General features: G+C 40.4%; 2 protein-coding genes across 4 annotated transcripts in view; one reads left to right on the top strand and one right to left on the bottom strand.

Moving 5' to 3' along the window:
* The window catches only part of PPP2R2C (protein phosphatase 2 regulatory subunit Bgamma), a 199,387-nt gene extending 194,704 nt beyond the window's left edge, over window positions 1-4,683 (bottom strand). The window contains exons 1-2 of one of the 2 annotated variants that reach the window (XM_086747237.1): window positions 4,547-4,683; window positions 4,278-4,358 (exon numbers count right to left, since the gene is read on the bottom strand). In XM_086747237.1, coding sequence (XP_086603363.1) covers window positions 4,278-4,358; window positions 4,547-4,562 — 97 coding nt within the window. In that variant the 5' untranslated portion in view covers window positions 4,563-4,683. The remainder of the gene's footprint in view (window positions 1-4,277; window positions 4,359-4,546) is intronic. The other variant, XM_086747239.1, reaches the window with a different exon arrangement.
* Window positions 4,684-8,404: 3,721 nt separating this feature from the next.
* Window positions 8,405-24,605, top strand: part of MAN2B2 (mannosidase alpha class 2B member 2) — a 30,246-nt gene continuing 14,045 nt past the window's right edge. The window contains exons 1-7 of one of the 2 annotated variants that reach the window (XM_086747507.1): window positions 8,405-8,546; window positions 12,077-12,223; window positions 15,890-15,995; window positions 18,436-18,608; window positions 19,855-19,970; window positions 20,922-21,099; window positions 22,697-22,895. In XM_086747507.1, coding sequence (XP_086603633.1) covers window positions 8,421-8,546; window positions 12,077-12,223; window positions 15,890-15,995; window positions 18,436-18,608; window positions 19,855-19,970; window positions 20,922-21,099; window positions 22,697-22,895 — 1,045 coding nt within the window. In that variant the 5' untranslated portion in view covers window positions 8,405-8,420. The remainder of the gene's footprint in view (window positions 8,547-12,076; window positions 12,224-15,889; window positions 15,996-18,435; window positions 18,609-19,854; window positions 19,971-20,921; window positions 21,100-22,696; window positions 22,896-24,605) is intronic. The other variant, XM_086747508.1, reaches the window with a different exon arrangement.

The raw sequence follows: 24,605 nt of genomic DNA on the forward strand, positions 1-24,605 counted from the left end.
GTGCAGCAACAAATAGAAGCAGAATTAGATAGCCACACTGTCCTGTAAAGAGTCATTTACTGGGTCCGGTCCTACACAGCTACATATAACGTCATAATGGGAGCAAAGTACGATTGCTCCTCAGACAGGAGCCCTTTCTCTTCGCTGCAGCAGCTCCCAGACATCAGTGATAATTAACGAACCAAACACCAACACAAGTGACTGTAAAATAAAGAGGGATGAAATACAGAGAGTTTATGAATGTATAAACAGGGATGTATGAAGTAGGACTGGAATAACAGTATCATCCACATACACAGCATCAGATGGTATATTAGGGTGCACACGAGCCCTGTCATGCGCCTTGCAGTGCTATATGCAAGCTAGTGGTATCCTAAATGTACACCCGGGTGAGACAAGGGGTATACCAGTTCCTTCCAAGCACTTTGGCTTCCGTTGAAGAAACACAGAATTGTGGGGTGCAGAAGGGGCACGGTTCATTTCGCCGTATCTCCAAACTGGACAACCGGAAGCCCAGAACTGCAAGGCATACCATGGTGATCATACTTTTAAAAGAAAGGTTGGCAAATTGTGAAGTGTTAAGAAAAGAGCTCCCACCATGCCTTTTTATAAGAGACCAAGGAAAAAACACTTGTTTGGTTCAGCCAAAAAAGGACTGAGATGCAAAAGCATCTACAGATGGAGACTTCCTATTTAATTAGACCTTACTAATGAAGGCATGACTCACAAGGACATTACTTCAGTTGTAAGCTTGCACAATCACATTGCTTTCCATGGAATTCATGTAATAACTGAAAAGACAGTATTGAACCAAACCCAGACTTACTGTCTTTGATTGGAAACTACAGTGAACAAAAAGCTGTTGGAGGTAACAGTGATTAAATTCATATTAATCAGTTTGCAAGTATTCTCGTTCCTTCAAATGGTACGTTACTCAAATGTACCTTCACAACAAAATAGTATATTATCCATCTTTTCAATAAATCTCTCTTCAAATTTCTCAGAAATAAAAGAGAACATTAGAGCGGCATAAGGTAAGTAACTGGAAAGTTCACATCATGATTCACAGGACACTAATGTTAACAGGGCTTTCAGCCGTGCAAGCGCATGAAGTTACAAAATGAATAAAAAGAAAATTCACATCGTAAACCAACTGCAAGTCTTCGATGAGCTAACTTTAAGAGTGAAAACCAAAAAAAATGTTATTTTTGACTCAATCTTTTCATTAACTACATAATAATTACTGAATGTTACGCCAGCTTAGAATTTACAGCATAAAATATTTCAAACAGGCTTACCTTATACAAAGTTTGCAGAACGTTAACGTGATTTGGAACTTAAAGCAAAGGGTATGGAATAAGCAGTCCTGTTAACAGTTCACCAGAGAGTTTGGGCAAATGGTACAAGACTGGACTTTTCACAAGTCCCAAGTACTAACTGCTTAACAGCTGACATACAGCTTCTATAAAAATCACATCCTTAACTTCTATATTTCATTTTGCGAGCCTGTAAATGGATACTCTAATACTGTTCTTCATACAGCTTTTGTGAGGCTGCACTTAATGTGAGCAAAGTGCTTTGAGATCTTTAGCATGAACAAAATACATTTTGCACTTAGATGTTAATTATAGAAGTAGCAATATTTGAAATAGGATTTTGTTTCAAGGCAGCAAGACTAAATCAAACATGATTATCTTGGCTTTGATTGTGATGTTTTACTTACTATGCTATATTTTTCCTTGCATTTGAAATATGCAATTTTGCTTTTCTGTTATGTAAATCAATGTTTTTCATCTAACACATCTATTTTTGGAAAAAGAATAATTTTCCTCCCTAATCTAAGACAGAAATGTTGCAGAACACAATCCTGAAGTCTGACAAGAGTACTGCAAGGGCATTGCATGCATTCAATAGTAAAAGCAGCAAGAGGTGCCCAGGGAACTCATTGAACTTAGAATATTAATCTGTAAATGTTTATCTATACAGATATATATCTAGATAAATAAACACACAATAATATTTAATATAGATTAATTAGTCCTACTGTCCATTGATTAGGTGTTCCTAACCAATGCAGCTGCAATCACAAGTTATAGCTTTTCTGACAAGCAAAAAAAAAAAAAAAAAAAAAAACCAAAACAACTGGGATATAGATAGGAAAAAAAAATCTGCATTGGAAGTCATAGGAAAAATCCATTTTAAGCTTGGGATTCTGTTTGGGTCTGCGTAATTTAAGTTACTTTAGAGGCAAACTTCAGCAAAGGAAAAGGTTTGGACTTTATCCAAAACACTGGTATGCAAAAGAGGCCAAGTCACCTGCCATAGCAGTCCTTTCCTTGAAAAGTTGTTTCTCACTTCTGCAAAGTGTGCTGATTATATTGCTGTATGCATTCCTAGATAGCAGTGGCATTTAACAGAGAATATGTATTCTGGAAAATGCATGTCATATTTATATATAATCCTATTAACATAAATTGAGTTTAGTACCTGCAGGTGACTTTGATTCTGTAGTTTGTATGACTAAATTACACTGCTTCCGCCTGTTTCCTGTTCTCTGAATTTCACATACTTCCATGCCAAGTAAAGAAGAGAAAACATGTAAGATTTCCATTTAAGTCATGGAGTAAAATTGGGCATCCATAAATTGCTGGTGTTAAAGAGAACTGAAGGCAGGGTTAGCACACTAATTTTTTTAATTATGTCATGTGACAAAAGATGACCCAATAAATCAAAGGAATGAAACATTTGTTGAGAAGAAAATATTATAATCTCAAAGCAGTAATGAAACACTAGAATCTACCCAGACAAAGAAGGTTAAGAAGCATATTCTGCTCATTCAAATCTTTAAATGAAAGTAAATGCCAACCTAAAGCCTGTTTTCATCATTCTATGATGCCTAAAAAATGCTGTCACTCACTCATTACACTCCCTCACACGGATGCAATTTCCACCCCCATCTATCGTCATCACATCTGGTTTGGTATGCAGTTTCACACACACACACACACACAGAAAAAAAAATACCAAAAAACCACCCCCAAACATCATCTAGGCACAAAATCACAACATATTTTGAGAGATACTTTAGTATGCAAGTGCATGCAACTACACACACTATTAAGTATACCTTGAAATATAAACTACCATGGAATAACTGGGGGGAAAACAAAATAAACTTAGTCCAAAGCTTTGATCAAGCTGTAGTTCATTAGTACTACACTGGAGTTTAAATCACTCCTTCAAAGAGCAAAACACAAGACATAACACAAAACTTCACATCCCACAGAATCACAGATAACAAAGCTAAAGGACACCCCAAACAGGTAGTCTATCTAACTGCCCCAAGGCAAGTTCTTTAGCTTTATCACTTCAACCTATGTTTGTGAAACAAACCTTAAATATCTCAAATGAATGAGATTTCATTGTCCACCCACCTCATATATTACAGTGCTTCACTGTTGAAAAGCTTTTTCTAATGTCTAACCTGAAGCCAATCTATTACAGATACTCGGTACTGGAAAGTTTTCCAGTCCAGCTGAATTTGTGATACATTTTGAACACAAACAGTAAATGCACTCCCCTCAGAAACGCCTAACACGAACAGACCAAAACGTCAAGATGAGGTCCTAGCTCCACTTAACTCACTGAAAACAGACACTGAAATATGCTTGCAAATACTGCGCATTATGCATCTTGCATACTGGAAAATATAGGTTGATACCCAAGTTCAAATACTCTGCATGCTCAAAATCATACGTGATTTGGAGACAGAGGAGAAACTTTCTTGCCCTAGCACCCAAAGGCTGCTCCTTTTCTGATCAGAGAATATTCAAAAATAAAACTTTCCAAGTTACCTCTCTCTTCAAAGTTAAGGGGAGGAAAAAAAAAAAAAAAGAAAAGAAAAGGCCAGAAAACTTTCCAGCAGCCTCCCTCACACCAGCACCAGTAGCCACCAAGGCCACCAAGGCCAAGAAGCCTGATGCCACTAGCTGAAAAACCTGACTTCTCCCAAAAAAAAAAAAAAACAACAAACCAGCTGAGACACTTAGACAAGGCTGGGTGCACACAAACCATCAGCAGCCACCCCTGCCAGTCCACCTCCCCTCCCGCGCTGGGCCCACGCACCATCTTTGCTGCCCCACAGGCCCCAAGCCCTGGGTGGCCACCATGTCCTGCCACGGCCGCTCTCCCAGCAGTTAGCCACGTTTCTCCACGGACTGCCAGCCAGGGCAGTGGCCAAGGGGACACGCCCAGCCTCAGCACCCCTCTGTACTCACCTTCAGAGACCTCAAACTCGGCGGCTCCATTGAGCTGGTAGAGGCACCAGTCAACCGGGCTCTTGCCTGGGGGGCCGCCAGCTGGGCAGGGAGGAAAGGCACAGTCAGTCGGGGGCACCCAGGGCCGGCGGCGAGGCGAGGGCTGAGGGAGGGAGAAGGGAAAGAGGGCGGCGGAGGGGAGAGGCAGAGCTGGAGGAGAGGTGGAGGGGGCAGAGGAGAGAACGACGGGGTGAGAGGGGACCAGGGAAAGGGAGAGCGTTTCCAGATACCCTGCTTCTGGGACATGTGCCTTGCCCTCCGAAAGGCGCCCACTGCTCTGAACTGTTATTTGCTTTCCTCCCAGCACCGGCAGCTCGGGGCGCCTCCTCCTTCTCCCAGCGGAGCGGGCGGCGCAGGCAGCCAGCGCTGCCTCGGGGCGCTCAAGGAGCCGGGGGAGGGCGGACGGGAAGGAGGGAAGGCTCCGCCCGGAGCTCCCGGCGGAGGCGGCGCAGCCTCGCCTGGACCCGCCGCGCCCGGCATCGCCGGCCCCGCCGCGGCACCAACAGGTGCGAGGAGGAGCGGCGCTGCCCGGGCACGGCGGCGGGGGTACGGGGGGCTGCCGACCGGTCCGCCTGAGCCGAGCCTCAGGAACGGCGGCGGCGGGATACGAGGCCACAGCCTGGCCTTCCTCCTGAACTCGCTTCGCGGCCCAGAGCAGAGGCTCCTTCGCGCTGTTGGTTCAACTTCAGTCATGAGCTCCCCACCCGGTGCCGCCGGCTGTGCCGTGCCCCTCCGCAGCGCCTCAGCCACAGGTGCCTGCGGCGCGGCCAGCCTGCTGTCCACGGGTGGGCGTTCCCGGCTGCACCAGGAGCCTGGACACACAACCCACAGAGAGCACCACGCACCAGGGCCTTACCAGGGTCACCCAGGCCACCTGGCATCCCTGCGGCCTCTCCCGACAAGCCACACCAAGCGTCCGCAGCTTCCTTTTCCTTACGGCATTCACCTCCCCTCTCTTACCATCCCTAGGGCCGTGCAGGCTGTCTTATGGGTAAAGGCTGCAAATACCACATAAATTGTCAAGTTTTGTACACGCTGAAATCACTGCAAGGCTAGAAAGTAGTTTTCGTCTGGTCCGTGGACCCCTGTGGATCCGCAAACTGTCTTCACAGCATCCATGAGAGGTAAGTAAGAAAGCAAACCTGTTATCAAGTAAGCTTAAGTGCTCTGTGGAGTGACCTTTGCCTCTGCTGGAAAATGGTTAGGGGAATGGCAAATTTTAAAACACTGAAACGGCCAGCTAGAGCGAAATTATGTTAATAAATGCTTTTACTTTTACAGACAAGCAACCTCAAAAACACCACAGGAGGGAAAAGCAAAGGTACCTTAAGTGTTCTGTTCACCAGGTGGCTTTCTTGGTGCTTAATTTAACACGATTGTGACTGTTTAGCTTACAGCTGGCAGCATCCTGCCTATGTCTTCTGCCTTGTCGAGGTGACAGTGTCAGAGGCCTGCATATAGCACAATGTGCCAAAGAGAGCAAACACACTTTGTATGGGCAAATGAGAAAAGCTTAAGAAATAATACAGGAAGACTATAATCAAGCCATACTAAGAGATTAGGAGCCAACAAGAGGATAAAATATCAATGTAGGCAGCTGTCATGGCACAATTACACTGGCTTCTCCAGCTAGCTTTTTCCTATTTGGGAAATGGTATGTAAATGGTGGGGAAACATTATTTTTGGCATAAATGCTACCTGATATACCTGCATTCATGCCTTTTTGCAGGAAATGAAGACTCTCCTCATGCCTTTAGGTGTGTAAACTGTGGGCAGCTTGATTCAGTTTTTCCTGCTCAAATATTTATATTTTGCAGTACTGCATCCAAGACAGTGTCACACTGTGGCCTCTGTGAAAGAATAAGGAGGACAGTTACACTTTCTGAAGTAAAAATGTTTAAAATGGGAGTAACATTCTGGAAACATTCTCAGCTACTTTTAGAAACAACGCAAACGCCAACACTTCAGCTTTCGTGGGAACTTCACCTAAATTACAAAGACCATAATACCTTCTGAGGTAAAAGAACACCAGTTCGTTCAGACTGTGTGTGTGTATACATATCACCAAGCCATATGTTTGCTGGATGTGCACTAGCTTTCTTGGAACTGAAAAGGTTTAAGCTGATGATTTCAGGGGGGAAAAAAAAAGAGTATCACAGAGCTGTATTAAAGCAAAGCTTCATCCAGCTGCTTACAGTGATACTAACTCCCCCTTACAAATTACCTACAGACCTTGATTGCTCTTCATGATGAAGTATTATCATAAAGAAAATTAACCTTAGTATTCCAGTGTTAGGCCCCTCTTTTTGAAGAAAACTCTTTCTACCATATTAATTAGCAAAGAAGGGCCCTGTTCTGTGAGAATCCATTCAGATTTTATAAAATGTAGCAATTTTATGCTGTTCAACTCAATATTACTGATTTACATAGCATTTTTCATTCTGGACTTCAAATACTTAAAAACTTTATATGTTAAAAAATTCACCCAGCATGTAATGTGGCATGCAGTTTTTTTTTTTTTTCTTTCTTTCTAAGATAGGGGGATAAATGCAAATCACATTTACAGTGTGTGTCTGTTTCTACAGGTATATTGAATATTGAGATGGGTTAATTTGCACCCAAGTGCCAGCCATTCCAGTATAAATTACTCTTTTACTTTTATTAGTGTAAGTCTGTGGATGCACACTTGTGATTCTTCCGTTCAGAGAGATGACTGATTTAACTAGGTTTGGAAACTGGTAATGCTAAAGAAGGTGGGAGCAGGTACCACCTTCATCTGATGTCTTTTACTTTTGCACTGTTGCAAATGAGCTAAGAGTTTGGTATGATATTTTTTGTCATTTCAGGATTTTAAGATTCTTAAAAGCATGTAATTTACTCAAACTAGAACTTAAAGCAAAGTAGCCAAGTTATTGTGTGTATTTTAAAGAGTCAATGTTGAAAAAAAAAAGTTTTATCTGGTTTGGCTTTTAATATCACAGTAATATATTGGGCAGAAACTGGTGCAACTGCAGACAAAACTTCTGAGTAGATTGTTTGGGCTACATATACCTATATGTATATAGCTACCCTATAACATTTTTTAATTATGGGTTGGATTTTTTTTTCCTTTTCACTAGGACTTTGTGCAGACACAAAAGTCTTACCTTTTTGGTTCTCAGCACAGAGTCCACCTCTTGCTAGCAGCAATAAGACAAATGATAAAACCAATTTAAATGGGATCAGAAGGTCAACTACATAAAATTTAATTTAATCTTGCTACAATTTCAAAACTTCAAAGGTGCAGACAATAATCCATAATGAACTATTATACCTTGAAATAAAGAATTTGTGTTCAATTCAAAAGAATTTCCTCAAAAAAAAAACCCCATAAGGATTTGTAGTTGTTTGAGATGCAAAACTCAACATCTCTCTGAGCAATCTAGTTTTCTAAGAAAACCAGCGCCAGTTATCAACAAGAGCCTCCAGGACCTCCCGGGGGCTGTGGTGTTAACTGGCTCTTGCACCCTGTAGTGGGGATCTCAAATGGAATCATAGAATCGTATAGGTTGGAAATGACCTTGAAGATCGTCCAGTCCAATATGACATGCAATGACATGTCCCGAAGTGCCATTTAAATCCCTCAGGGATGGTGACTCCACCACTTCCCTGGGCAGCCTGTTCCAGTGCTTGATAACCCTTACAGTGAAGAAATTTTTCCTAATCTCTAATCTACACCTCCCCTGTTGCAACTCTTGTCCTATCAGTAGTTACCTGGGAGAAGAGGCCGACACCCACCTCACCACAACCCCCTTTCAGGTAGCTGTAGAGTGCAATGAGGTTTCTCCTCAGCCTCCTTTTCTCCAGACTAAACAACCCCGGTTCCCTGGGAGCAGGCACGAAATCACCCCTCGTGCCTCAAAATCCTCTAATTTAAACGAAAAAAAAAAAAATGCTGTAGCTTTTTGGTGATGCTGGTGGTTTGGGGTAGAGTTTTGTTTTTCACCAAAGTCAACCGGCCCCCTCCGCCCGGCGGGGCGGGGCGGCAGCCCCTGCTCCCCCGCCCCGGGAGGCGGTGCCGGGCCGGCGGGACGCGGAAGTGCGGCGGGAGCCCGCAGAGCTGCCATGGGCTTCCAGCTTCTCCTTCTCCTCAGCTTCAGCCTCCTCCCGCGGGCCGGCGGGCGGGAGGTGCTGCGGGCTTTCGTGGTCGCCCACAGCCACATGGACGTCGGCTGGGTTTACACGGTGCAGGTGGGGCCCCGCGCGGAGCGGGGCTGGCCGGGGTGGGGCTGGGCCTCGGCCTCGCCGCTGCCCGACCTCCGCTCGGCCGCGGAGCTGGCGCGGTGGTCGGTGAAGCGGCTGAGGCAAAATCCAGAGGCTCCCCGTGCGCCTCCAAGCCTGTAAAACGACCCCGAGTGGTGTAACGGTGACGGGAGGGTCTGCCTGCTCCTGTGCTGACCCCTACCCTCCTGCAGAGACGCCCATAAACCCTTGTAAGGGCCATCTCCTGCCCTGAGCCTGCCCCGCAGTGTGCCCCGTCAGCTGGCGTTGCGGGATCCTAGCGCCTCTTTGGAGGAGGCACGGTTATCGTAGGAGCTGTGCCCATGAATTTTGTGTTTCTGTGTGCCTGTGTTCTGCAGGATGCTCCTGACGGATTTATTTTTCTAAAGGATAACAATCTATTTGATGGTGTGCTTTGATGATGTGGCAGATCTTCTTGCTCTTTTTGTTTATCTTGTTACTGAGCCAAAACCCGAGGAAAACTTTCCGTCTTTACTTAGGCAGGAGAGCAGGATCCCAGGCCCTTGATGGCTGGGGTGAGGTTGGAGCCTAGTGCCGCAGAAGCATAGTAGCAAAGTAATTTTTGCTAAATAAATGGGTTGTAGAGTGAAATAAATCAGGTGACGCATTAATACTTTCTATATTTGTTAGTCAAAATCCTGAATCGTTCTTCATTAGGATGAGTTTATTTCATTTATGTGAAAGATGCTGTGGATACTCCACTTGCTAGGGTGATACGACATCAGATGTTTAAGAGTAACTGTAATAAAAAACAGCTAATGGCTCACCAAGGAATCTCTACTCTGCATGTATTTTTGTCTTCCCTTTTTAGGAAAGATTAGTGAATTTCTCCTTTAATACTTCAAACTCCTACTCAAAAATTGCATAAGAGAACACAAAGCTAATTTTTATTTTGGGTCAGTTAGTGGACAAAGATCTCTGAGAGAAATGAAACATATAATTGTTGTTGTTGTTGTTTTTGTTTTTTGAAGATGCAATTGCTGGAAGCCTCAGTTCCTCTGCTTTTAAATCACAAGCATCAGCAATTCCTGTAGTTAAAACCCATGGAGGCTACCTGTGGATGCTTTCAGATGTGTGAAAGCTGCACATGACTCTCTGTGGGATACTGATGTGATCCCAAACTATTTTATATTTCTGGTTTGCGTAGTAACTAGATTTTGGTGATGACTAACAACATACTATTTTTTTAGTGTTTCGTTTCTCCATTTCCAATGTTAACAATATGCATTTTGTTTATTGTATCAGAACAGAAATCTTCATTGTATGCTGGAAATTATAGTATTGATGGAGGATTCCAGCACTGGATGTAGAATTAAACTTGTTTTTTCCTTCCCCCTCTAAGAAAGCTATCTGTTGCAATCTGGTAATAGCAGTGCTACCATAACTTATGTGAGATGTGGCTTCTCATTGACATAGCTTACCATAGGTGTGAAAGACACCTCACTATTGTCTAGAATGCAGAACAAAACAATTTTTACATCATGGTAGATGTTTAAAATCTGTATTTGAATAAGTAAAATCTTACCTGATTATTTATACTGGGTCACTGCTTATTGTTTCAGAGTATCTCATTAGCTGATAGAGGATATGAATTGGAAAGAGAATTCTTATTGTTGCTTGCAAATATCCTGGTCTGTGAGAACAATTATTTTCAATTCTCACCCAGATGACTGGGGTTTATAAACTTTGTAGGATTGACTAATATCTTACTGCTTAGTTCCAGTGTAGTTTGAGTCAGAATAAAGACCAGCTTGCCTTTATCTCCAAAATACCTCAAAAACATACTTTCAGTAAGTTACCACACAGAATATTTTGATATTGTATTAAATGTGAAAAGCCCTTGTTCAGCTCTTAAAATCTAGTGTACTCCACTTAGCTAGTAAGAACTAAAATGGAGTCTGATGTTGTAATGATTGTACATATACTTGGATTTTAAGATGTGTTGTTTGTAGCCAATTGCCACTGAAGACTTAAAACTCCTTTGCAAGCATTTGGGTTTGTCACTGTTGAGTATTAGTAAAACTTAAAAGCTATTTCCTTAGTTAAAATTTCACATTGTGTTAAGCATCTAATCATAATTGTGATTTTAAAAACTCTAAAGAACTGATCAGGAAATCATTGGAAAAGTAATTATATAGGTAAGCACTACAGTATTTAAAGCCATTCCTGGTACACTCAAATGTTTTCCATTTTCTACTGACACTTTGACGTTTTTATAAAGATAGCTGGATTTCACTTGTGGAAAGCAAAGGGTTAGGAAAAGTTCATTTCTGATTTGGATCACATCATCCCCTTCTTATTTCAAAATGTGATTTTCATAAGGGAAAGTTGCCTAAATTAAGACTATGGGTTCATATTTTACATATTGTGCTCATTAGTTTTTCGATGGGTGGGAGATCTATACGTCAATCACTTTCAGATGTACGTGTATTGTGGTGTGCGTTCTTAAGCAAGTACCAGTAGTTTAAGTAGAAAAGTGTTATGGTTAGTGTTAAGATAACTGTGCTATAACATGCTGATAACTTTGTTACAAGAAAACAGAGACTTGCAGAAAATTCTAGAATCTCTGCTGTTGCCTTCAGACATTCTATATCGCTTTGAAATTAAGTGGTGGAAGACTGGATCTGGTCACCAGAAGTTGTTCTGGCCTGGATAAGTGTACACAAAATATCTTAATGTGTGCATCTTTAAAATTACTGTGATGTTTTTCATTTTGATATCACATGGTTATATACTATCCTGTGGCGGGTTGTTTGATGGATACAGCTGTCGTGTTTGCATTCCAATAAAATCTGTAGGCCTTATTCTGGGATACAAGTTGTGTTAGGAATGACATACACAGGATGCACCGATTCTGGATTATTCTACGTCAACAGTGTTCTAAGAATCCCTTGCCAGTTTTAGGATAAAGTAAAACCAAACATCAAGCAGAACGGAGTTATCTTTCATGATTGAAACTTCTAGGGCCATAATAATTTAACTTATGTTATGTGTATCGCTGTGTTATACTGGCACGCACACCTGCAGCACAGAGTCATACTTGCTCTGAATAAACAATTCTGGTAAGTCAGGCCATCAGAAGAGCAGAAATGGAAGAGTAAAGTGTGCATGTGGGTTTTCAAACTGTATTGGTGCTAGGTCTTGTCATTTATGGCATTGTTGATTTAAGGTAAGCAATGAGAGACAGAGTGAGCTGTTCCAAGTACACCAGAAAGCAAGCTTGTATTGGTGTCCTCAGATCTTGGGGTAAGCTACACCATGATGTACACATGAGATCCCCAGTCAGAGGATGTATTTCGGAGCAGAAGAGCCGACAGGCTGTACGTAATCAGAGAGGACTCGGTCTTTGTGAGTCTGCAAAGAAAGTATGCAACCAATGTGAGGTTTTTGATCTCTCCTCAAGCCCCATAAGTGTTCAAAACAGCCCACTTAATATAGGCAAACCAGAGTATATATATATTTTTTTTTTTTTTTTTCAGGAAAGTATGCACGCTTATGCAGCAAATGTCTACACCTCTGTTGTAGAAGAGCTAATGAAAGGAAAGCAGCGCAAATTTATTGCTGTGGAGCAGGAATTCTTTCGACTGTGGTGGGATGCAGTAGCCACAGATATGCACAAGCAGCAGGTAAGTTGTACTAGAGCCATACTTCCTGGTAACAAAGAATCTACAGTCTTTTCAGGGGGTGAGGAGGGGCAAAGTACTTCATCATTTGCTTTTTACCCAGGTCTTGTGTAAGCTGTCTCTGAATCTGATACTTCTTATGAAAGGACCTTAACTAAAGGCAATTGCAAGAGGTTAAAACCCCAGCTATAGATTAGAGTGGTGGGAGGTACTAACCTTTGCACTAAAGACTACAATTCTTGTTTCATCGGTGACTTTCTTATTTGGGGGCATGCTAGTATAAGATGTGGACGATTCTGAAAGAGGCTGCACCAATATCTGTTAAACATCTGAAGCTCATAAACTGCTGCCTAAGACTTCTCACAGGAAGGAGCTTTTTTTCTTTGCAGCCAAGTACTGCTCAAAAACCTGCCATGTGTAAACAAGGGTAAGGAAACAAAGAGGTAACTGTAGATTAAACAGCAATAACTGTTTCTTGGGTTTGCTTATTATAAGCTGTGGTCCCTTTCAGTCTTTGGAGCTTTAATTTGAGGATTGTTTTTTTCCTAGTAAAGACATTGTGAAATTTCATTTGTCATCTCTTCTTTCCTCTGGCATGGAACAGACATGCTAAAATCAAAGACTGGGCTGATAGCCTAGTAGCTGGTCATGTGTTGCAGTGCAAGATATTTGAGTTTTAGACCCTAAAACCAGAGGATATACGGGTGCAGCTTCCCATAGGTACTCACTGAGAACTCCGTAGCTGGTTTTGTTACCAGGGTCCAGCCTGGTAAGTACTGCAGTACTTCATATTTCACTTTGTTTAAAGTGCTAGATGTTTAGTGTCATGTAGAAAAGACGCCTCTTGTCTGTGTTTTTTAACTTGGTCCTTCAATGAATTATGAATTTTCTGTAATGTTTAGTATTTAAATAATAGCTTACAACCTGTGTGCAGCTGACCAGTTGCTCTGTATAGGCAGTTCACTGTCTCTGTGGGGGCACTTTGCCCATACTTGCCTGTTGCAGGGCAACTTTATTGTCTGTTTTTAATTAGAAAACTGTATTGTAAGTCTAGGGTGGGAGAATTAATGTGCACTCTGTGCATGTGTAGAAGAGTACTTTAACTTTCTAAGGTAGGATAATCATATTTCAAGTATGTTATGCTGCTGTAACCCAAATATAGAGTGCCATGTTTCTAATTTCTATTCTAGCTATTATGTGGATCCGGAAGAGTAAATGTGTATCGTGTTTGACCTCAGTAGTGCAAAACTACTGTATATGATTCAGCCTTTCCTTTCCTAGCCTAATTACTGATAATTTTTGCTTTTATGTATTTTTAGTCAATTCTCTAGTTACTTTACAGTTGCTTCTCTGAAAATTCAAATGGTTAAAAACAAATTCGTCTTAAACCTATGTGTCAAACATTTAATTTCTAATAACATTTCAGAGCTATGATGCATGCTGACAAGTGGCATGTTTGTAACACTAGCAAGTTGCAAATATCGGGCCTTGAAATTGGGTCACTGGTTACTGTCCTGCTTTTTCCACTTGAACTCTAACATTAATGATTTTTTGTCGTACAGATTCTCTGGTTTTAATCTTGCCTTTTTTTTTTTTTTTCCTTAATTTAGTATTTAACTTGGAATATAGGATTTAATTCTAGTTTATTTTGGAATGTCTGCTTTGGAAGAGCAGTAGCATTAAAAACTAGTAAAAGGTACAGCGTGGGTACTGAAGCTGCTTTTACAGTTTAGACTGTACAGGAGTGAAGTGTATTGCAGCAGTACCCAGTCAGATACAAACCTCTTATTTCTCAAGGTGTGTTATTTCCACAGTATTTTATTGTGTGAACCATTCAAATCTCCTTACCCTGGCTTGATGTCTGGGTGTTTTAACTAGAGGAAAAAAGAAAAGCCACTTCTGTCTGGTTTGTAGGGGTGAGTTGATGCAAGGTTAGTAGTAGTTGTCCCAGGCACCACAGATAGCTTCCACTACTGTAGCAGCCTGCCGCTTGTCGTATTGCTGTGTCTTGTTTCCTCGGTTCCTCCTTCCTTTTGCGCAGTTCTGGTCAGCAAAAGCGCTTGTCATTAGAGCTATTGTTTTCTTTCCTTTTTTTTCCCTAGGATCAGATATTATGTAAATCACTTGAATTATTTTTCTTATGTTTTCAGCCTCTCAGTGGTTCCGCAAAACTTACATTAAAAAAAAAAAAAAAACCCAAAACATTTCCATGGCCCAAAGTTTGGATCAGAGGTATCTTTTTTTTGGACATCCATCCAAATGGGGAATAATAGCCACAGATGCTTTTCATGTAGGTCAGGACCAGTTCTGTGCTGACACCAGATATCAGTTATCTGGTCTCTCAGCGTGCTAATCAGTCACCACAGTCGGCTGGAACTAATTTATGAATGCTGAGCCCTGAAGCGTTTTCACAACATTGTGAAGGAGAGAAATGATTATAATCAAAATTGACAATCTGGCATCCTATCTGAGCAGACGCAGGGGCATTCACTGAAGGTTCCTCAGGAAATAAACATAATAGCTCTGGAATTGGCATCTTACATGACAGATTTATTTTTTTTTTTAAAGGGTGGAGATTAAAATACGTATTTATATAAACTTTCTTTGTCAGAAGTTTGAGGTATCTTTGAAGTTCTAGGTAGTGAAGTAACTATAATAAAAGCAGAAGACTCCCTAACTGTTCTAGAAAGGGGCACAGACTTGTCAGCACACTTGTTGTTTCTAGTGGCTGAAATATAAAAAAAAATGAAAACAAACCAAACAAAAAAAAACCCCAACCAAACAAAAAGAAAAACCCAAAACAACAAAACTAACCAGAAAAACCTTCAACAGTTGAACAAGCGTTAATGTGTTGACAGTTTTTAAACTAAGGAAAAGAGACCAGAAATGAAGGTTAGCAGTGGGTTTATCAGGGAGGCAAACCTGCTACATGTGGAGTAACTATTTCTTAAGAAAGCATTCTGTCTCTCACAAGTTGAGCAACCTGTCCATGCTCTGAAGGCATGGTAGATGCATACAGAGTAGCAGGGGTGTGTTTGTGGCCATGGTGTGATGGCACGCTCTGTCTCCCTCCTGGACCCCGCAGATCTTGGCCTCCAAGCTGTTACAGTGGTAGTAGCCTAAAGGAAACCCTGGGAGCCTGGCCGCTGCTGCTTGCATGGGGTTGTATATTTCGCTCTCATCCTGCCACCCAGTGCCTTCCCTAAGCCAAGACAGATGCAACAAGAGGAAGACTTTGGGAGAAGCACTAGTGTCTTCTGTTTTAATCCTCCAGCTCTAGCTGCCTTGAGGCAGGATCCTAGGCTGTTGCCAGTGCATGGGGACAAGTCTGATGTTTAGATGGTATAAAAGCATGGTAACAGCCCTACTGAGAAACACCAGAAGGTCAGGGTCTCCCTGGCAGTGCATCCTTTGTGCCTGCTACCAGGTTTTGGTGTAAACTGGGTAAATCAGTGCACTGTGCACTGCATTAGTATGCTTTTTTTTTTTCCCCTTTCTCCTTTTGATAGTACTCAGTACAGACAAACTTTTCTCCCACTTTTGTCCTGGATGCCTTCTTGACGAGTGTTGTGTCTAGGTAATGTGCTGTGATCCGAAATGAATTTGGAGCCTTTTTGGCTAAGACTGAAATGATGTTTACGTTCTGTGTTTTTAATTTTAATATCATAGGTCCATCAGTTGCTTCAGGAGGGACGATTGGAGTTTGTCATTGGAGGGCAAGTGATGCATGATGAAGCTGTGACACTAATTGATGATCAAATTTTACAGTTGACAGGTATGCATATTTGCACTTAGCTTTTATTTTTCATTGTTATGACCGTCAGGGTTTTGTTTGTTTTTCATTTCTCCACCCCAAGATTGCTATTATTTTCTTAAACAACTGATTAATGCATCTCTTATATTTTAGCTGCTGGTGGGTTATCTGTATAAAAATCTTCACTTTAAAAAAAAAAAAAAAAAACAAAAAAAAAAACACAACCAAAACCAAACGCAACAGTTCTGCAGTTGCTGGAAGCTGGCTTGAAGTTTAGTCAATGTCAGTTATAAAATCCTTCGGAGCGGAGGCCTTTTCTGTATGTGTGTGTTTGAGAGCTTAAGCTCCTGGGAAAACAGTTGTGATGAAATTGAAGGTATAAAACACTCTGGAAGAAAATACTTGGTAGCAATTCAGAATGTGGGAAGGTTGTATCGTTTAGGCAAAGTCTTATGCAGTGACGTGACATTCTGCCATAGAATGTCACTGAGGTTATTGGAACTTTGTTGAAAGACTTGCTTGATGAGGAAATCCCAGATCAGCAGCCTCTATTAGAAATAGGTGCATATTTCAAAGAGCTGCATTGTTTCCCATTTTAATCTTCTAGCTTCTGCTTCCAGCTGTTCGTATGTTACACCTCTCCATCTGATGGTTTAAATAAGTCTTTTAGTATTTAGGTTTATCTCCATCTGGTTAATGAGAAAAGAAACAGGGTAAATCATGCCACCACTGTGCTATAGATGCCTATAATATGCCATGAGGGAGTAGCATGCTTTTGTAGGGTGAGAGGGGATGTATTGGCACCAGCTGTCTGTCCTGGCTGATATAAACCCTGCCCATTTCAGGGCTACACTCTGGACAGCTTTCTACATGGGAGAGTAAAGGGTCAGAAAACACTTTTATCATTTGCTGAATCTGACTGCGCAGCCTTGTTCCTTGCTTGTCAGTGTTTCTCAGGAGCACAGGGTAGCAGCTGCTTTTGCATCTCAGTGAGTCACCACATCACACTCTGGCCAAAAGGAGGAGAGGGGATGAACATTAATTATTTTTTTTTCTCATCCGACTCCTGTGTTTAATGGTTGTTATATGGGCTTCGAACACCAAACCCAGAACTTCTCCAAAGAAAATACTAATTTTGACTGAAGAGTTCTTTTGTTAAGTGCAAATACAGCTTTTTTTCTTTCATTGGAGTTAGCCGCAAAAAAACATTATTTCTAATTTAATATTTAATTCTGTGTATAAACATATTTCATTTAAAAAAGAAAATCCAAGTTTGGTAATTTATTCAGCAGGAACAAAAGTATTACTATATTTTAAGAACCTAATTTATTTTTCCTGAAATCACTCTGCTCAGTTCAAGTATGAGTACAGACAAACAAAAAAGAGTATCCTTGCATTGTGTGTGGAGTTCATCTGGAGACGGCAAAGCCAATGCAGACATTTGGGGTCTACATCTCATGTCTTCTCCTGTCTGTCCAGCCAGCTGTGTTTTGGAGGAGCCTAGCAAACTCTGCCTAAAATGTACTCCAGTCAGAAGAGTTAAAATAAATATATTGTTTGTGAATATTTTCACTAGAGAAGAAGTTAACCATGGGAAAGATGAAATGAAAAGAGAATGCCTTTCAACCTCATTTATTCAAACATATTAATTGATATTAATATTTGGAATGGAATTAGTCCAAAATGGGGAAGATATGGTTGTGTTTTCAAATAGTTCTGAGCATAATTCCAGAATTTAGGATCTGCAGATTATTTTTTTAATTTTTTTTTTTTTTTTCTTGTGATGAGAATCCTAGTGCGATACACTGGAGTTCTGAATAAAATCTACTGCTTAGCTGGTTGTTTTACTTTTATTTAAATGGTTTGTCTGAGTTTATTCTATTGTCTGGCCTTTCTGCTTTAGGAGTTTTTTTTTTTTTAAACTCATTTCAATACAAAATTAATAACATTGGTTGTAAATAACATCTTGTATCAAGATTGCTATTAACCTTTGGCTTTTTTCTTTTGTTATGATTGAGGATCATATTCATATTAGTTTTGTTTACTGGATGGCTTCCCTGTCCCTTTGTCATTGATACGAGACTGAAATTCTCTCAGAATGGGTAGTATGATTTGAGCAAACAAAAACTAAACCCCAGCTTGTTGTTTTCATGCAGACTCTAACCTGGCTATTAGCTTTAACCTAATCTATATTTAAGTACTTTTTCCTAGGGCTGTCTATAATCATAATACCTTTTTGTTATTCATCTTTTATGATGTTAATATGTTATACTTGGCATAGCAAAATAAATATTGTCGGTGTGAAACTTTCTGCTCTGAGTCATTAAATTCCTGAAACTCTGAATGCTTTGGGAAACAGCAACAAAGAGCTATCCTTTTAAGTGCTTATCTGTAATGCCTATTAAATTTATCAAATGAACTTGTAAAACTGTTCCTGATGTAAACAAATTGTGCTTTGCAGAAGGCCATGGATTTTTGTATGAAACTTTTGGGATCAGGCCTCAGTTTTCTTGGCACGTTGATCCTTTTGGAGCTTCAGCTACAACACCAACTCTTTTTGCTCTGGCTGGTTTTAATGCTCATCTCATTTCTCGGATTGATTATGATCTGAAGGCTGACATGCAGAAAAACAAGGTAAAAATACTCTTAGGATTGGAACCCATTGCCAGGCTCTACTTGCAGTAATCTAAACCATGACATTACGATAACCAGCTCTCGGATCTGTGCAGGAAAATGTAGGTATCTCTTCTCTAAAAGTGACATGCTGATTGCATGTGGTAATGGTGAAATATACTGAATCTGTGTAATATGGTCAAGTAATATCTTCATGACTTCTGGTCAAGGATAAAGTATAGTTTTGCCTCAAGAAGACACAGAATGTGGGCAGTTGGGCAAGGCTTAAGTTGACTTTGAATTAGGAGTGCTGGAACTGGAGGCATTTGAAATGGTTTTCAGCTTCTACTAAGAAAATCTTAGATATGTTGTTTTTATATAGCCTGTTTTAAAGTGTAGTGTGTATCTTTGGGCACAGTGGTTGTTATTCTTGGAACATTTATTTGTGCCTATAAAAGTGATGATACTAAGTCAGGGTGGCAGCTAATAATTTTTTTGCTGAATTCAGTTTTTGTTTCATGTTCTGCCTTCTCTCCCAGTGTCCCGTACACAATAAATGTTTTTCTTTTCGTATCGCAATGTTGGATCCTGATCTGTCATCAGCTTTACACACTGAATCATGTGAAAATAAGGGACTTTTTACTAATATGACCTGGGCATTAGGCAGTTTTTATGAATCTTTGGTGAAACTCAATCATCTCTGAAGAAGACAACAAAATTTTCGTTGAATTTGGTGAAGCCAGGACCTACCACCTTATGTCTGCAGTGCTAAAATCTTTTGTGAGCTTTTGACAGTTATCCCTTTTTTTTTTTTTTTTTTATCCTAGCACTCTAGTCTGGAGGCTTCCAAAACTGTAAAAATTCTGTTTCAGTTGATTAAACACTGATTGCCACAGACTACAGTGCAATCCAGACAACATCTGGGCCTTTCCTAGCTTAGAGGCGTTCAGCTTCCACTGAAACAAGTGAGGTATAATACCTGTGATAAGCTAGGCTTACATCTGGACTTCTACAGGATGCTGGCAGTGTGCTATCTGCTCTCCTTCTCCATCAATTTGAATAGAAAGAGGCAACACTGTAGCCTCCTATTTATAGTATATGACCTTGCTTGGAGTGCCATTGGCTGGTCTTAAGTAAAAGCACTTAAAGTATTACAGGTGGTGGAAGAAAGATGGACATTCTGAAGTCTTAAGTTGTTAATGATGGTATTTCTGTGCTTGTCATAAACAGTAACAGTTTCTTACCTTTTTTTGGTTTTGTTTTCCAGAAGCTTCAGTTTGTATGGCAGGGCTCTCCTTCCTTATCTGAGAGACAGGAGATCTTCACCCATGTTATGGACCAGTACAGCTACTGTACTCCATCACAAATACCCTTTTCAAACAGGTCTGAAGATTTCCCAAATAGGCAGAAATATTGATCACTTCTGAGAGTTTATATTGTTGGAGTTTAAGCATTTTCTCTGACTGTTTTCTGTCAGCAGTATTCTTCTGCTTTCTCCTGACCTGTGGTAGGTCAAGGAGATGTATAGACTCTGTAGATCTGAGTCAGGATTATTAAGCGCCCCCAGCTACTCACCATAATACATGAAGTTTGCTCAGTGACTAAGAATTGAATGCTCAAGAGTGACACTTACTACTGACGGGTATTAAAATTACGTAAAAATATTGACAGACTTTAAAAATGATGTTTTCTAGCACCCAGAGGCTTGGAACAGAGGTACTGCTTTCATCTACATATAAATATCATGTCAGTCTTTATTAAAAAAAAAGTAAAATAAAAATGTGAAACAAATCAATTGCTATAAGCAGAAAATGTCCAAAGCAGGACTGAGTTTTTGGGTTTGTGCCTGGAAAGCTAAGATTTAAAAACTTCAGGAAGCTCAGTATGGGCCTGGCTATTGCTAATTGACTTACTGTGGGAGATTTTCAGCATTATATTGGGCTGAGATTGTGTATGTTATCTGCATATAAATTAAAGCGACTAAAATTTTCCGTTTACTTTGTGGAAAAAAAATCCAAGAGCTTTTGAATACTTTATTTTACTCACTGGCTTAACCAGTAAAATACTCTCTGTAAAAGAAGTCTCCTTGGGGAATATCCTCATTGTTGCAAAGCTTGCTGTTTTTTCCTATGATTTATTTATTCTGTGCCAGCAAGCAGCAGGGACTTCGAAAGTTGCACGGTGGGAAAAGAAAACTGGACAACCTTCCCCCTACCTCTACCCCCAAATAAACACTAAAACCTAAATACTAGCAATGAATATAAACTGAGATTTTTTTGTTTCTTATTCCTTGTATGTCTGCATTTTGTAGCTTATTGCTTTCTCCTTCTATAGATCAGGATTTTATTGGAATGGAATTGCCGCTTTCCCAGATCCACCAAAAGATGGTGTTTATCCAAACATGAGTCTCCCTGTTACAGATACAAACATCCATCTGTATGCACAAACCATGGTGGCAAACATTAAGGAGAGAGCAGCCTGGTTCCGAACAAGTGATGTTTTGTGGCCATGGGTAAGTGCATGATCAGCGTTTGCTTTAGAAGTGGCAAGTACACCTTCGGTATGGACAGTGTCAGTGTAAGTTGAGTCTGTGTGCCCAGCACATCCCCTTCTGTGGTGCAAAGTGTCTACTTTTTATGAGGAGGACTTGGAATATGAGTTGAAAGTAGCGCTCTATAAATATGAAGTAGTTTTGACTGGTATTACTTCTTCCCCGCAAACTTAACTACAGTCAACATTAGAAAGTCTGGTTTGCACTGAGTGCTGTACTTTTCAGTATCTGGTTTGATATGTTTTAGTAGCTCATTCCAGTTTTAAGTTGTTTTCCAGTTTCTACTATATACGTGCAGAAGATCTCTGAGTATCTCAGAAGAACTTTACTGTTCTGGAAGTAGAACTGCCGCTTTTCTGATCAGTGGCTTACCCTGTTAGGTTTGAGAGACAGGCATGTGTACTAGAATTCATAAAAGATGTCACGGTGAGCTTACTTGAAACACCTAGTAAATGGGGAAGGGATGGGGGTGGCAGTCATATCTGGGAAAGAGAGGAGAGTAATTGCCTCTGACTTCAATTGAACTCATCAAGTTCAGCTCATCAGGTTAAACTCCTTGAGTTCATCAGATAAAGGCTGGAGAGGAAGATGGGATTGCAAACAACCTAGAGCCTCCTTGGCCATTTCTTCAAGCATCTGCTAAGCTTTGAGGGCAAATTGTTTAGAGCATGTTTACTGAAAATCAGATCAGGATTGACTTGTGCAATGTTTACTATCTCAAGCACAAAGGCGTGAAGATGAGGATGCATGAAGCTGGTGTCAGTGTTGGAAGACTGCAATTAGGTCTTTTATGTGGAGAAGGTTTCTCAGCATGTTTTTGTGCTTCAGATTGATGCCTATACTGTAATATTGATACTGTAACAGTACACGTGGTGCCATGACTGACTCTCGTTTTCCTGTAGTTGAACAAAAGCATGATTAGTTATGTCTTTTTTAAAATGTTTGTGTGTGCAGAGAGTCTGTATTGAGACACCTTCAACAGAAGGCAGAAGTTGTGCAAGCATGCAAAAAAAAAAAAAAAGGCTTTGAGACATAGTGTATCACCTCTCAACTATTTGGATGAGCATCAGAAGTACTGTAGTCTACTGTTGCGATGTGGCATCAGTAACATGTTGTGTGACACTTGTACTACAGGGATCTCTGTTCAGATTGTTTAGTTTCACATCATGTCCTCAGCACTTCCCAAAGCTGTAAGTATTATTAAGAGCAGCAAATAAAATCTTCCTTATTTTCTGCTAAGTGGGAGAAATGCAGTGTGAAAAGACACAAAGAACATCTTTCCAGGCATGTATATGTGTGTTTTTCAGTTGCTACTGTGGAATTTCATGCTCTTGCACAATATGGTGTGTCAACACACTTCTCCCTGTCAGTAATGCTGGCTGGTTATCAGCTGATTTGTGCAAGTAACCCTACACATTCTTGACATTTTGTAACAAATAACTTAAACAGGCAGTCAAGATCAAAAGAAATACCACTTTGACATAGAAGGATCTTTTTTAACTCTAGTCTAAATTGCATGACCCAAAGTCATTTGGCTGTTCTGGTTTTGGAATTTCAGGGCTGTGACAAACAGTTCTTTAATGCATCTGTTCAGTATTCCAACATGGACCTGTTGTTGGATTATATTAACAAGCATTCTGATCAGTTTGGAGTGACTGTCCAGTATGCCACTGTTGGTGATTACTTCCAAGCAGTTTATAGCAGGAATTTTACATGGGAAATTCGGGACTCTCAAGACTTTCTTCCATATTCAACAGGTAATTAAGTTCACAACTGCATAATGTCTGCCTCAAATGTATGTATTTAATAAAGGGAAATGCAGAAAATGAGAAATAAAGTAAGAGGAAAAACACTATCTCCTTATAACATTTATTTACGCTACCAGGTGTCATCAAATAGACAGGCTGATCCCAACTTGGTGGTATAAGAAAGATGGTAGGGCAGTGGTTGGAATATTTGTCTGGAACCTTTGGAAGCAGTGGGTGGAGGAAGAGACCCTGAAAGAAAGAGTATAGAAATTGGCAAACTCAGCAAGAAATCTACTTTGAGGTTTTTGTTTGCTATCTTTGAATAACAGTAGAGTGCAAAGGAAAGCTAAGCACAAGGTGTATTCATCTGTGTAATGTTATCCACATTTTTTTAATGACCTGAAGAAATGTATAGATACTGCACTAATCAAGTTCTGTTACAGTGAAAATAGTGAGCAGTAAGATAATCCTGTAGGCCTAGGCGACCTGACTAAATTCAGTAAGATACTTCAGTGGATGGATGAAGGAAAAAGACTGCGAAGTATGCAACACAGTGCAAACTGGTTAGCAGACAGCAGTGACGGCAAAGGTGCTTTGCAGAGGTGTACCAGCACGACTAATATAAGAAGTCTCTCATGATGTTGGAAGGGTCCTATCTGAACTCGAAAGCTTTAAATATACATTTTTGACTGTTTGTTTCATGTTTGGACATTTAACTTAGAAATAATTCTTTTCTCTGCCTCCTACACATTAGCATGCACAAATAACCTGTAGTGTCCTAGGTATTCTGCAGCTCTTCCCCAAAAATGAGCTGTAGTAAGGACACAGTGCTCTAGGATCCAGGGAACTGAAAGGAAACTGATAATCTGAATGATTCTTAGAAACAGATGGATGCATGGCCAAATAGAGCCATATCCCATTGTTACTGTTTAAAAGAATTGGATTATGCACAGATTAGAGCAGAGGTGGGAGACACGACATGGAGTAATCTAAGAATGTCTGAGGGAGAAGCGAGGCAGGTAAGCAAGGCAGTTTAAAAGCTCTTAGGGTACTTCTTTGTTAGTACAGTGGAATAGGAGTGGTCAGAGTGACATAGTTGGTGCTGAGGATTTGTTGTCCACACTCTACATAATTCCAGGAAAATGGGATATAATCTGGTCATATTGACTGAATGCCCATTAATGCTTGTTACATACTGTCAGGAATACAGCGTGTGAGCTCCAAAACCAATCTTTTATATAAAGCAAAGCATGCTAGGTAAGATCAACTGGTAGATTCAATTCAGAAGCATGTTCCTGGTCCAAACAAAACGCTAATGTAGATCAACCCCTGAAGTCTCTTGTAGCTCTAGGAGAAACTCTTGTCTTTTGCATTAAGAAAACAGTTTTAATTCCTGGGGGAAAAAAAATTGTGCAATAACTGAAGTCTCAAAAAGTAAAAATACCACCTGTATTTCTGAAATTTCATAGTATGATGTGACAAAAATTCGTTGGAGCTGCTTCTTGTTTGCTTGCTTCTTACTTGCTGCACTACCTTAGCTTTTCAAGCAGAGCTGAAAAGTACTGGGAAGATACAAAAGAAAGCATGCCATACCCAACATCCCTTTAATCCTGTTCCCCAGTAAATGTACCCTTTTAGACCTCATATTGAAGTATGCAGAAAGGAGACAAAGCTAACTTCTCAGTTTCTAAACTCATTAATTTGTTTCATTGCCTGGCT

Source organism: Chlamydotis macqueenii, chromosome 4 (genome assembly GCF_036417535.1).
Source record: "Chlamydotis macqueenii isolate bChlMac1 chromosome 4, bChlMac1.mat, whole genome shotgun sequence".
Taxonomy (NCBI): domain Eukaryota; kingdom Metazoa; phylum Chordata; class Aves; order Otidiformes; family Otididae; genus Chlamydotis; species Chlamydotis macqueenii.